Genomic DNA, 15,011 nt, shown 5'->3' on the forward strand with positions numbered 1-15,011 from the left:
ATAAGGTATAGTTGTAGTCTCATTTTTAATGTTGGGATATCTAATCTATCTCACGTACCAAATAACAAGAACTTGTCATCATAATTAAATTGCTAGTCAAGTTCATGTAATTGATCCAAACTTGTCAATTCTTGAATCAATTGTTATAAATTATTCATATAATTGATCTTAATTTACTTGAGACTGACAATATGTCATTACTTAACCTGTGATGACGGGGGAGGGGGGGGGGGGGGGTTGACTTCTTATTGTAGTATGAAGAATCCATCAAGTTATGTTATTACTAGGCTTTATCACCCCTACTTTACAGTCTACCCCTTTCATGTACCTTTTATGAAAGTCTTATGTGTTTGGTATGGAGAAAAAATATTTTTCAATTTTTCACATTTGATTGGTCAATTCTTTTAAAAAATATTTTCTTTAGGAAACAAGTTCCTTAAAAATGATTAAAATGACTTGGGAAGTAAACAAAAATAGTTCAATATATAAATGATATATTGCGCATTAATTATTTTCTCTCTACCACTATCGCCCATCATAGCCTCCCCCTACCCCACCCTCATCCACATAGACCCGTCCCCATCACCACACTTTTACCCTCCACCCCGCACTCTTACCTCCACTCTACTCTTATAGTGTTTCTCTAAATTGTATAAAATATTTTTTAAATAATATATTTTTTTACTTATCAAACACTAGAAATTAAAATAGATAAGAAAGTCACTTATTTTTAGAAAATAAGGAGGGGTAATCTAGTATATAAATATCATATAGGTAGTGTGTGTATATATATATACACAACTGAATGTATATATAATGTATACTTTAGCCATTTTTGATAACTAGATTGGTAGGTGGTAACTTTCCCTTAGCTTTTGCCTTTTAACCTAAGTTTGTTTGCTCATCCCTGTTATACAAGTACCCAATTAGGCCCAATCAATAATTATCCAAACTAATGGGCCAAAACTTGTATCTTATTGGGCTTCTTTCATTTTGGGCCTTAAACTTAATTACGGATAATATCACAAATATACAAAACTTATACATTTGTTGGTTAACTTGTAAACAGGATCGCTCAGATATATTGGACTTTAATTAGGAAAAATTACCCTTTTACACATATTCTAATACCATATTTACTTATATTTCCTATTATACCAAAAAATTTCCAAAATCCCTATTTTTCCTTCAACTCTCTCTCCCTCACTGATACATCACTCTTCCGCCCTAAATCCTCGCCCTAATTCGCTCCTCTTCATCAGTTTTTGAGATTTTGAATTTATGAGTACATCTGTTACTCAATTTCAAAGTTCTAACTAAGGTATATTTTAATTTTTTCTTATATGGAATCTCACTTCATCCTCATTCAATCTGATTTCTCCTGAAATTTGTATCGTTTGATTTCTTCTGTAAATTTTTGAAAAATCTTCTAAAATTGATATCATTTGCTTTCTTCTGTAAATCTTTCTATTTTTGTAACTCATATCTTCAATGATGCATGTGGAATTCGTTCATGGTGTCAAACAGTCGAATAAAAATCAAGGAATTCTTATTTCACCTGATTCTGATTCATCTTGGGAAGGTTACGACGAGGTTACATCCAAACATCGTAATGATCCAGGAGTAATGGATAAGCTACGTGAGAAATTGAAGTCGAAAACTCCAGTTAAACATGCACCAAAAGAACTAGACAACAAGATTGAATGGGTTACAACACGCCCTAATCTCCCAAAGGTATGGGTTCAATTGAGGTTTTTTTTTAATGAAGTTTTTATGAAGGTTTTTTGATTCTGATACATATCGTTTATGTATCAGCTTATCATGTATCAAGCGCTAACTCTTCTGATACATAGTGTGTTTTTTAAATGCTATTTTTTTGGAGATTTACTACTTCTGTTACATCGTGTTTAAGTGTCAGTTTCTATTGTATCAAGTTTTAATGATTCTGATACATCTATATTTATGTATCAGATTATAATTTATAAAGCGTTACTGCTTCTGATACATCTTCTGTATGTATCAGAATCTCATGTATCAAATATTTTAATGCATATGATACATCGTATTTATGTATAAAGTTCAAGTTGTATTTAACCATTTTTTATGTCAATGCAGGAAATGAAATACGTCATCAAGAAGATCTCGTCCCACCCATTGAGATTCGGCACGGCATATAGGGCTAATTTTCTTGATGATTTTGAATCATCGATTAATTGATGATACACGAATTTTGTTTTGAATTGATGCTCTGTTGTTTTCCTTGGAGTCGATGCTCTGTTTTTTGGCTTAAAACTTCATATACATAACTGTCGCCTTCTTTAACCAATTAATCCCATTAATTAGATCAGTAATTGATTTAAAGAGTCAATCATACCTTATCTCAATCTACTATCCATAAATAGATGATGTGCATTAACTACTCTACAGCTAAAGTTGATGTATCAGATACATAACTTATGTATCAGCAAAACTGAAAAAATAATTGAAAACGACTTCGGTTTGAATTGATGCTCTATTTTTTCCATTCGAGACGATGCTCTGTTTTTTGGCTTGAATCTTCATGAACATAAAAGTTATTTTTTTAACAAATTAATCTCATTAATTAGATCAGTAATTCAATTAAAGAACCAATCATACCTTACATTAAGATATTAACCATAAATAGCTGATATGCATTAAATATTCTACAACTAAAGTTGATGTATCAGATACATAACTTATGTATCAGCAAAACTGAAAAAAAATTGATATCGAATTTGGTTTGAATTTATGCTCTGTTTTTGGGCTTGAATCTTCATGTGCACAACCGTTATTTTTTTTTAACCAAATTAATCCCATTAATTAGGTCAGTAATTGATTTAAATAACTAATCATACCTTATATTAAGATACTATCCATAAATAGATGATCTTCATTAATTATTCTACAGCTAAATTGATGTATCAGATACATAACTAATGTATCAGAAAAATTGAAAAAAGGGGAAATCGGGTAATTTTGATACAATGAGGGATGTATAGTAATTAGACTTTTCCATTATGGGATTTAGGTAAAGTTTACTTTTAATTATCCCAGATTTTTAAACCGGAATTGGATAATAGAACATAAATCTACAATATAAAAGATTCATATCTTTACTAGCCAATTGCAATATTATTAATATTATTACAATTATCTATACACAAACAATGTAGAAAATCTCATAAAAAGACTTGTATTTAATCATCCTCTTTTCATTGTCAATGAAGAAAAAAAAAAGGTCTTGTGAAGACCAATAATTAGATTAGGTATTTATTTTAAGAGATGAGGAGAGTATCATAGTAGGAGGACTAGAGAAAATTTAACCAGAAAATAAAAAGAAAAATAGATTATAAAAATTTACAAAAAAACTAGAGTATGAAATACTCGTATTTTTGCTAGCCGATTATAAAACTTATTTATTTTATCACACGCATTTATGCTCAAATAACATTGAGTTTAAATTTCAATAATTTTTTTTATTTGTTCATGGTCTTATCATTTTCAATGAAGAAAAAATAAGTGGACTGAAGACCAATTAGGTTAGACATTCTTTTAAAGATTAGGAAAGAATCAAACTATGAGTGCTAGAGAAGATTTATCAAATCAAAAAAAAATAAATTAGATTGTAAAAATTGAACAAAAATATAAAATATTAAAGATTCCCATGTTTAATAATACAATAACAAATAGGAATAAATTTTATTATATTATCATAATAATTATATCCAAATAACATAGAGTTTAAATCTCATAATTTTTTTTAATTTATCATTCAAGTGAAGAATAATGAAAAGGCAAGTCTTCTCATTAGGTTAGGTATACATTTACTTAAAGATTAAAACATAACTAAACTATCAAAAGTAGGAGTGCGAGAGAAGATTTTACCTAACTATTTTGCAATTGTTTTCTTAAATAGCATTTCAAATTTGTATAAAATAAAAAAAAATAATTTTAAATAAAATGATAAATTGTACTCTGTCTATTTCAATTTGTTTTTCTTAGTATTATTTTGTGTCTGCTTAAAAAATATCATATTTTTTTTTGTTGACAATTTCTTTTTTGATATCTTTCACATGACATGTTTAATCTACAAGATTAACGATTATTTAGGTGCATTATACCTATCTTTAATTTAAGACCATAAGATTCAAAAATATTTTTTTACTTACTTAAACTTCGTACCAATTTAAAATCAGATAAACAAATTAACACATAGAGAATAATAATTTTATAGGATAATAGCTAAACTTAACTAATAAAATCTAACGAGTTACTAACATGAATTGTTATGAAATGGTTTAGATTCTTCACTTTTAACTCGATATATTTTGTTATGGAATTTCTATCCAAAAAAATCTCATTGAAAGCATTGTTCTCAAATAGAGATATTGTAACGCACAAATTTATATCAAATATCAAATAAAAAATAAATAAATAAAATTAATGAAGAAATACTTTAAAGGTATATGGATGGATCATAATTATTTTATTCTCAATTGAACTTTGAGCCTAAGATATAATTTTTTTTTAGAAAATGTTTTACCAAATAAAGATATTTAAATCATAAATTTAAATTAATCGAGCTTTAATACAATAAATGATATATGGACTGAAAAATTAATTAAAGAAAAACCGAGCAGTTCAAGAGATAACACAATAACCACTTTCCTTCTCAAATTTTCCAAATAAATTACCCATATACTCTCTTTGTTTTCCATCTCCACCAATTTCCAAACCCTAATCTCAAGCAATCACCGATACCCTTTTCCATCATCTCATAATTCCTTTGTGAAATTCGCCGATTCTTCCGATCGAATACGGAGTCTTTCGATCTCTTTTTCGTTGCTATATTCAGGTAATTACCCTTTTTTTCCCACTTAGATCTTTTATCTAATTTAGTCTCTCTTTTGATTGATAATCATACCCTTAAATTTTGCGATTTTCGAGGATCTATGTGATGCGTAGCTTTGATGATTTTTTTTCTTGCAAGATTGGTACTTTCTTTGATCGTTTTGGTATTTCTGATATATGTTCTTGAGCTGATTCGACTTTTCCTTTGGATGATGATAATACCCTTAAGTTTTATGATTACTTGAGTATTTTTGTGGGTAAAATTGGAACTTGAAGATTTTTGGTACTTTTCGGAGTATTCAAGATTACTTGTTTGGATCGATTGATGGGTGGTAAAGTTTTTAAATTTCTTTATTTATTTTTGAATTAAAACTAAATTTGATGTAGATTGAGATGATTTTTTCCCGGTAAGTAAATTCAGATGATCGATTGTTGTCTCATGGGATAATAGGAAAAAAAAAATCATTGGGGTCAGTTTCGTGGTATTCATGAAAGTTAATTTGAGGCAACTTTTTTGTAGTTCTATGTGAGTCTAGTTTCATGTAGGATGCAAAGATTCAGCGATTATGTTTGCAGGATGATGGACTTGACTTTGTTCAGTTAATGGATTGTTGATGGAACTGGCTCTGCGGAAAGGACTTAATTTTTTTACTCTATTTGGTTTTGTTTGGAAAAACTGTAATTTTAGTGTGAAAGTTTCAGTCTTTCTTATATTTTTTATGATTTAAGGGAGTAGAGCTTCATGTTAGTTCACTGAGTATACCAGATTGAATGTCTGTTTCTGTGTTGGGAGAAATTGATGCAATTTAGTTTGTACTGATCTTTATTTTTGAATTGAACAGGAATCATGGCTCTCGCCCAGACTTACTATTCACAAGCTGGCCCTTTTCGTGGAGACTCTAGATCTTTTTATGGTAGAAACCAGACTAGTGGAATGGCCCATTCTTCTTCTTACAACCATTCTAAAACTGTTGATAGCCATCTTTTCAACTCTAATAGTTCCCATGATGTGGGTAGAAATTTTAGCGAGTATAGCTACAGTTATGATAATGTCATAAAGCCTGAGGCTGAACCTTCTTTGAAGAGGAGGAAGTGCTCCACTTCTGGTTGGGAAAGCAGTGGCAGGTACTCTCAAGCACCCAATGCATGTAAAGACGTTCCTTCAAAGCGGCAAAGCACATTCTATAATGTTCCTTTAAGGAATTCCAGAGCGTATGATGATGCCTATTCAACCTGTAACAATAATTCGACCATTACTACCACTACTTCTAGATCTCGTTCTGATGCAAGCGCACCCACATGCTCTAAGCGCGACCGCTCATGGCTTGAAGATACTGAAACTGATAATATCTTTATGTCTAAAGAGGAAATTGAGAAATGCTCCCCATCCAGGAAAGATGGTATTGATGCAATGCATGAAGCACATTTGCGATACTCGTATTGTGCTTTCCTTCAGAACCTTGGAATTCGCTTGGACCTGTAAGTTTCCGTTTGGTGCTTAAATTCATTGTATCTTACACAAGTTTGCAAACTTTACTTCAAACAGGCTCTTAAGCTTGTGGGACTTGTCTTCTCCTAGTTTTCTTAGGAAGATTGCTAGCATAAGTTGTTTGTTCCTATGAATTTATCATCCGATGGAACTAATGTTTGTTTTTACCTGCTTGCAGGCCACAGACCACTATAGGAACTGCCATGGTTCTGTGTCACCGCTTCTTTGTGAGGCGATCACATGCATGTCATGACAGATTTGTAAGTTCATTTTTTATGCGCTAAAATCTGCTATATTTTTGGGTTTCTAAACTTTCCGCTTGTTTATGTTCAATGCTTGGCTAATTGTTGGTATTTTTTGATGTATGCAGTTGATTGCTACTGCTGCTCTCTTTCTTGCGGCGAAGTCAGAAGAGACTGCACGGCCTCTCAACAATGTTCTGAAGGCCTCATGCGAAATTTTCCACAAGCAGGATCTCGCAGTTCTATCATATTTTCTACCTGTGGTTAGGATTTATGCTTTGTCTTTGTGCAGCATTGATCATCCTAATGTCCTTCATTTGGCAAGATTGCGAAACTCCGAGCATACTTCTAATGCATTTATATGGTGTTTTTCTGCAGGACTGGTTTGAGCAGTACCGTGAACGCATTACTGAGGCTGAACAGATGTTATTGACCACTTTAAATTTTGAACTGAATGTGCAACATCCATATGAATCTCTTACATCCACCCTTGAAAAATTAGGGCTATCTGAAACAGTGTTGGTGAATCTGGCCCTGCATCTTGTCAGTGAAGGGTAAGTTAATTAATCTCATTGATAATGTGGTTCAGGAATCAAAGTTGATTTCTGTTGTAGCCTTGCGCTTTATTTTGGTATTATAGCTTCTTTTCCAGAAGTCGTAGATTCCCCTAATAAAACCAAAGTGATCTAAAGGGATTCAATATTTCGTGGTATCTGGATGATAAGTTCTCATCCAACTTATAACTCATTTTAGATCTACAACTGCTTGTAACTTGTGTGATATTGATCTTTTGGATTGCCATATAATTGCAGGGTCTATAGAAGGATTAGCTTGCTCACCTGTATGATATTTGCTGGCGGTTGATATGCTGTACATCAAATGTTTTGTTTTACAGTCTGAAGTTAAAACTAGCCATTTCTTGTGGATGCTTTTCCATGCTGACATCTTAATAGTATGGCCATTGACCTAGAAGAATGTCAAAGATGCTCCAGAAGTTTGCCATGATACTTTATGTTTTTCATGTTCAAATGATGTGGAGTCCTCATGTACTTTTCTCTTCATGTAGCCTATTCCACAGGTTGTCTACGTAGGATGGTAGTGATTTGGACGGGGAACTCTTCAAGGGTTGGTGGTGTTTTCTCGACCACCCAATGGTGGGGTATGGGTAGTCCAGATTTTGGAACTGGTGAATACAGGTTTTAGAAGTTCTCGTCTTGTTGGAGCAAAGAACTATTCCTTAAGCATGGTATAAAACGGAGTAACATCTTGAAGGTATAGTAACCTTTGTGGCAGAGCAGGTCTGAGTAGACTATTGTTTTCTGGGTTGATAATTTGGAAATAGTATCATGCTTCGGTAATCAGTAGTTCTGGTACCATTTTTTCTTTCCTCATCGACAGCATGTAATTGCCCTACCTCTATTAATGGAAGTGCGCCATGGTCTGGGGCTTGCTGTTTTGTTCCCAGACTCCGTTTTATGCTCCCAATCTCTCTTTCTTTTAAAAAAGAAGAAATTACCAGACCTTTTTCTTACTTCTCTTCTTGATCATCTTGATCTTCTCTCGTTCAGCTACTAGTTACATGCTGAATCCCGCTTTTTGAGTTCTTCTGGTTGTTTATGCCCTCGATTCACTCCATAGGCACACATACAGCAGAACAGGTTACTGGCAGGATAATTCATCGTCCAATTGACAGATGTATTAACAATTTTCACCTGCATCTGAGTAGACAATGCTCTTTTTCCTTACAATTAGCATCAATAGAATGATGAGGGGCTTGATTTCTTTCTTTTCCCTGGTTCTGTTCTTCTTGATTTCTGAAAAGATATCAGACTATTCATATTTGCCCTTTGGACACGTGACCAACTCCAATGGACAAGCTAGTTCATTTCGACGGAGCACATATTGGAGGACCTAATCTCTCTCCTTTTTCATTGCATTGCTGCTGTATGACTAGCGCCCAATACTGTAGTCTGTCTCTATGTGCTAGGATATTGCACTTTAGTGGCAATGATTCCTACCGGGGAGTCGAGGAGTGGTGTTAAATGTTAGTGTTTTAACTCTTCTGGTTGCTTCATGGAACTCTAAATTTGAAGTCCTACTATAATCAGTATACTTGCAGTGGCAAAGAGGGGATTATAAAGTTGCTGAGGTCAAGTAATTTTTGGGTTAATTAGAGAAGTGTTGCTGCAGTTTTTGCTATTTCCTCAACTACTTAACTTAAAATCAGTGTCCCAAGTTTTATTTTGATATATTATACATGGACACACAACAAAGAAGTCATTATATTACTTATAGACTGTATATTTATATTTATATTTATATTTATATTATATTATATTATATTATATTATATTATATTATGTTATATTATATTACTTGTTTTTCTTGGTTTCAAGTTTGTTGTTCAGAGCAGAGACATTGTAACGCACAGAAAATTGCTATGGTGAGGTGGAACTCTAATAGGCAAATTTTACTCATTAAATATTTTGCACCTCTATACTATCTATATATGTACCTATCCATTATTTTTTGAAGTGTGAGCACCATAGTGGCTTGAAAGCAATCTTTATGCTTATCAAGCTTTGTGGGTGAAGGTTTATTCACTCTATTAATTCAAAGAAATGCAATATATTTATTTTCATAAATCTCTTTTGAAACTCTAATAATTTCAGAGACCATATACATATCTCTATACCCCCCCCCCCATACTCACACACACACGCGCGCACTATAAAAAGTTATATATATACACACAGTGATGCATTATTAACACGTGTATGTTATCGTGTTACTTCTGATGAGGAACCTTCACCCATTGCAATCTTCTCCTGTTGGCCTTGGTAAGTGAATTGTATAGCATATTTTCCGAGATTGTAGGATGCCATACAGCCAGTGAAGTTTAATTGGGAAAAATGTCTACTTATTGGTAAATTGTAGTTGTACTGGGCACTAGTTTTCTAGATGCCAGTGTCTTCCAAACATTGAGCAGTGGTTAGCTAATTTGTGGGTGTTCCGTTTGGTAGCACCAACTTTTGGGCAAGGAGTGGTGGAGTCTCTTTTCTGGGTAATTCTGTTAGTTTGTTCATGGTAGATATGGTAGCGAATCATTTGTATGTACTACAGTACGAGTGAACCTAGAAGTGAGGGCCAAAGCTGGCAAGTCCACAAGTTCCACCGTCTTTCTGTGGATCATAGTGAAAAAAGAACGCAACAGTTGTTGCTTCTTCTGTCTGTCTATTTTGGTATATGAGGTGCATATATTTTTGGGGTTATGCTGCTGCAGCGGAGCTGGGACTAGGAGTTGGTGCTCTCTAGATGGGTACAACATGTTTGTTATATATTTCATTCTCTCAACATTGTGCAGAAGATTCTTGGATTTTTCCAACTCGGTTGCTGCTTTTGTAGTTGGTAAGAGAAAGTTGCCTCGGCTTGCTCTTTTGGCTTTTCCGCATGACTCAAAACAATTGTTAGTGGATCTGTTAAATAGACTTATATTCTTGCAACTGTTTATTGGTCAATGTACCTTTTTGAAAAGTTTTGGATCCCATGCTGTTCTGTAAATGTGGCTAACAAATGACATGGTGTTGCTGCAGATGTTGCCTATCCATATAGTTTTCAGGGAAGTAAATTTTGTGAAGCATTAGTCATCTCCTATTCTTAGTAGATTTCCTTTTGCAGGCTTCGAAGTTCACTCTGGCTTCAGTTCAAGCCTTACCAGATTGCTGCTGGGGCTGCATATCTTGCGTCAAAATTTCTGAACATGGATTTTGCTTCGCATCATTCTGTCTGGAAAGAGTTTCAAACACCGCCAAATGTACTTAGAGGTATACATCACAGAACATAAAGTAATTGCTAGGTATTGGCTGCAGTATTTTGATAAAAGATTATGTTTTTATTTATTGAGAGCTAATTTCCTTTTCTGGATCGGAGTAGGACAATTTTTTGTGGATTGTAGTTTTTGACTTTAATTAGGTGATGTTTAATATCTAAGGGGAGGTAGATTCAAGCTAAGATTAAGATCATGATTATTGGTTTGGACTATACCAGGCTCTGATCCATATAGGTTATTAGGTTATGAATTAATGCTTATTATAAAGATGAGTCTTGATTGGGTAAATATTTTACACAATGCATAGAATTTAAACTCGAATATTTTTTGTGTTAAATTACACATTCTACCACTGCTTTTCTACATTTATTTGTGTTTCCCCTGCTGTGGTTTTAACCCACTATGAAAGAGCAGTGTGTTTTATCCTCCATTTTGCTGCATAGTTACTAGAAAAATCCGGATTGAAACTAACAATCATGCCCAGCACAAGATGGAGCTGGACCAGTTCTAGTTTTATCTAGTTTTTGTGGCTCCTCACGTAGAGAGCTAGACTTGACTTAAGATAAAACAGAAACTGGTTCTTAATGTCAACATGAATCTTTTGATTGGCAACAATTTCAGCCCCAGGATTCTGTTTTTATATAAGGAATTTGTGTTGTACGTGCTGAATCTCCCTTTAAAATGTTGTACTTGCTTGTGCAGTTCACCATATACATGTTTTTTACTGCAGATGTTGCACAACAGTTGATGGAGCTCTTTTAGGAATTCATGAGAGAGCAGTAACATCAGTAACTCAAAAAAGACTATATCAACATTTTTCCAGTCTTGGCTTGGTAGATGTATTTGTAGATTCTACCATCATGCATAGGATTAATTTGGGGATCAATTCAGTATATAGGTTCACAGTGGAACTTTTTAGTTTGAAATTATCTGAGGAGGAGTGTTTCTGTGCCTGTTCATCTCATCGATCATATGGTAAAAGAAATTTCATTCTCCATGTAAATTGTTTCTTCTTCTATTGTAAAAAGTGTGTTAATTATTGAATCTGTTTTTTTGGGACCTCATCAGCCTTTAATGATATACTTGGTTTAGAATTAAGAGAACAGTTTTGTGTAATTACTATTTGTTTTTGAGTTTTTTTGTGAACTTGAAAAGGATTTTTGCGAAATTCTTTCTTCGACTGTGTTTGCTTCACATAGTTGACTCTTTTTTTAAAAAAAAATGTTTTACTTTTGAGGTCTATTGGAACTGAGGGGTCGTAAAGTTGTGTACACCCCACCCTTAGCGCGCCATCCATTCTGTCGTTTGTACCAGTTTGACCTTAAAATTCTATCACCTAAAACTGTGCCCTCTATTTTTTCGATTATAAAGTTGGATGTCATTCTTTGTATGAGACTTTGCCCCTCTTAGAGGTAATCGTTGTTCTCCCTTTACTATCCTTCACTGTTTTTAATAATTTGCAGAAGATAGGTATGCTTCCTATATATAACACCTTGTCTGTATGGTCGTTATCCATTATTTTATAACGTATTGTTTTGTGTTGTATTATATTCTGTTATTTGTGGATGTGTAACATTTTGATAGATTGTAGATGTGAATTAATAACATATTTATTTTTGATATTGTTTAATTTGTATCTATAGTAGATTTACTAAGTACTTCTCAACTGTTCTAAATATTGAATTTATCAACCATTCTTGAAAAAAGTATCCCTAACTGATTTCATTGACATATGAAGTTTGGATGTTATGTAAAATGGACATTTTTTTTATTGACAATGAATTTAACAAGCAATATAATACATTTAAGCAATTAAAACAAACATCATATTTGAATAAACTAGTTTCGTGTACTTGCTTTACGCGTGTATCTCACGTCAATCAATAAAATTATTAAAAAATAGTAGTTGATAATAAACTAAATGTCATATATATATATATATATATATTTAAAATATAAATAAATATTGTATTTCAAATATACTATTGTCTATTGTATCTCACCTAAAAAAAAATCAAATAATTGTTGATTTATGTTCTTTTTTGTCTCTTTGAAGAATAAAATTATCAAAAAATAACAATTAACGTTAATGTAATTGTTATATTTATTTAAATGATATAAATAAATATTATACCTAAAATATGTTATTGATTGTTGTATCTCACTTGATTATTATTTTGACAAATGATTTGTTGGTTTATGTTCTTTTTCAGTGATTTGATTATTTTCTCATGATAAGAACTTTTGTTGTCGATATTAACAATTGCAACGTATATTTATCCAAGTGAAACATTCAAACACTAAACAAACTTTCCCTACAAGTTTGAATTTCAAAAATAGTCTCTCTGCTTTTATAAAATTAGGATTAAAATCTGCATACACTTTATCATTTTCAAACTACATCTGTAAAATTACACTGAATATGTTGTTGTATATTGATGATATTTCGATAATAGTCTCTCTACAATCAAGAGGTAAAGGTAAAAATCTACGTATATTCTATCTTCCCAATATTGACCTTGTTGGATTTCATGAAATACGTTATTGTTGTACTTTAGAGAGAAATGGTAAAAAAATGTAGGAAGTTATAAACTTATAACTACATTAAATTTATTATAAAAAAATATAAGCATATATTGTTGTTGATTTTTATATAAATTTCAATATAATATATATTTTTTAATTTGATTTGTAATTTAACATGTATAAGTTTACGACCAAGAAATTCAAATAAATTATTTTATTACTATAGATTATCTTTGTAATTTATTTATAAATGTTCTCTTTCTTGTTCTAATATGATTATATTCAATATTTTTTATTTAAATTTAAACCTGAGTTTTATTATTAAAATTTTAATTGTATGTGTATGTAAAGAGGATATTTTTAGTTTTAACGTGTTTTATAAGTTATTTGTTGTAAAATAAGGGAGTAATGCCACGACATATAATTGATTGTTATGTTACATGGACATTTTTATTGACAACCAATTTAGCAATAACTATCTAAATATATAACTTATTTTATCATATTTTCTAAAATTTTCTTTCATTTAAAAAAATTATAAAAATTACTACTCTCTCTTATTTTATGATACATCATTTTATGAGATGTATCGATCGGATACATCACTTTACGCAATGTATCGATCAGATAAATTATTTTACGTGATATCGGGACGTCGAATACATCACTTTAAGCGATGTATCGATCGAATACATCACTTTACGCGATGTATCGGTCGGATACATCACTTTACATGAAGTATCAAGATATACGTGATGTATCCATATTCCACAAAATTTAAGAAATTTTGTTAATTTTTAAAAAAATAGGAATAAGATGTAATTAACTCTTAATACTATGGATGTGTAATCCCTACGTAAATTTAACAATGCAATACAATATATTTGAGCAGTTAAAATAAATATCATATTTAAATGTAAATTCTTACTATTATGTAACTATTTCTAATTTTAGTCTTGTTTGATGTTGTATAGTTCTAAAAAGATTTGATAGGTTTTCATCCTATATGAGTATTCCTAATATCCCTTTTTCTTGCTTATCTTTAAAAATTCCACAAAAACTTAACATTTTAAATTTGAATGTTCTCGACGTTGTTATTAATATTTAGTTTAATATTTCTTACGCAAGGCAAATCAAACTATCATGGGTCTTTTGGTTTGAACAAAAAATATATTGGGTTAATTATATTAAGATCAGTTATGTTGGTATTATTTTATATTGATTGTTTGATTTATTGTGTTAAAAATAACATATATTGCATAATTTATAAGATATTGTTTGTTTACAAAAATATCATCCACCTTATTTAATACATGAAGGGTTTGAGGAACTTCATGCATCATGCATGGGTATTTTTTGTCATTTTTATTGTACTAATTTTGATATTGTTATTTCACCCTTTGTTAGAAATAACTTATCCCAATTCTAATAAAAAATCCTAATATAATTTATCTCAAAATTAATAATCAACTAAAAATTAAACAATATTAATTTTTTAATTTAAAAACTATCTATGCACGTTCAAACATACCAAACAATTTGCATATATGAACCACTACGCTACGTTTCTTGACATTTATATTCCAACCAAATTAGCGTAGCTTTCAGCAAACCATAACGTCATTAGTTGTTGGTAGACCAAATGCAGACACTTTTACGTGGCTATATTATTAATGGTTTACTTTTTCTTTTTCTTTTAGTGACCCAAGACTTCAACTTACCAAATGTATACCATTCCCTCACGCTTGGCGCTAATGAGGTTTCGTTAAAAATTATGATAGAGTGATAAGTATCATTTCGTTCTTAATTAATTAGTTAATTAGAAATTTTGGATTAGAGTTTTGGAATAAAATCGTCTTAGTGAGTGCTTTACTCCAAAGTAAGATTTTCCAATGCAAAATTAAAATTAAACGAGCTCCACAACAAAAATCTAATACCGTGCGACGACAAACCAAAAAAAAGAAGGTAAAAACATATTTCATGCTTTGTTGCCATGATATATTTAGTTTCAACTTTCACAATATTATCTTGTCTACCAAGAAAGTATTACAAC

General features: G+C 31.5%; 1 protein-coding gene across 2 annotated transcripts; it reads left to right on the forward strand.

The window, feature by feature from the left end:
• The first annotated feature begins 4,661 nt into the window (after nucleotides 1–4,661).
• Nucleotides 4,662–11,496, forward strand: LOC129882989 (cyclin-T1-3-like). Of its 2 annotated transcripts, XM_055957518.1 has the most exons (7): nucleotides 4,664–4,876; nucleotides 5,715–6,351; nucleotides 6,540–6,621; nucleotides 6,732–6,866; nucleotides 6,982–7,157; nucleotides 10,282–10,427; nucleotides 11,163–11,496. In XM_055957518.1, the coding sequence occupies exons 2-7, from the start codon at nucleotides 5,720–5,722 to the stop codon at nucleotides 11,192–11,194; spliced, it is 1,203 nt and encodes a 400-aa protein (XP_055813493.1). In that variant the 5' UTR covers nucleotides 4,664–4,876; nucleotides 5,715–5,719; the 3' UTR covers nucleotides 11,195–11,496. The 2 variants fall into 2 exon arrangements, with proteins under 2 accessions (XP_055813494.1, XP_055813493.1); XM_055957519.1 differs by lacking the exons at nucleotides 10,282–10,427; nucleotides 11,163–11,496 and adding an exon at nucleotides 7,416–9,307 and having other exon boundaries at nucleotides 4,662–4,876.
• Nucleotides 11,497–15,011: the final 3,515 nt, after the last annotated feature.

Source organism: Solanum dulcamara, chromosome 3, assembly GCF_947179165.1.
Source record: "Solanum dulcamara chromosome 3, daSolDulc1.2, whole genome shotgun sequence".
Classification (NCBI taxonomy): domain Eukaryota; kingdom Viridiplantae; phylum Streptophyta; class Magnoliopsida; order Solanales; family Solanaceae; genus Solanum; species Solanum dulcamara.

Excerpts from the sequence above, each read along its gene's own strand:
- LOC129882989 (XM_055957518.1), top strand. The coding sequence starts at position 5,720 with ATGGCTCTCGCCCAGACTTACTATTCACAAGCTGGCCCTTTTCGTGGA. Across the intron at positions 6,622-6,731 it reads ATGCATGTCATGACAGATTT|TTGATTGCTACTGCTGCTCT; the intron begins GTAAGTTCATTT and ends TGATGTATGCAG. Across the intron at positions 6,867-6,981 it reads TATCATATTTTCTACCTGTG|GACTGGTTTGAGCAGTACCG; the intron begins GTTAGGATTTAT and ends GTTTTTCTGCAG.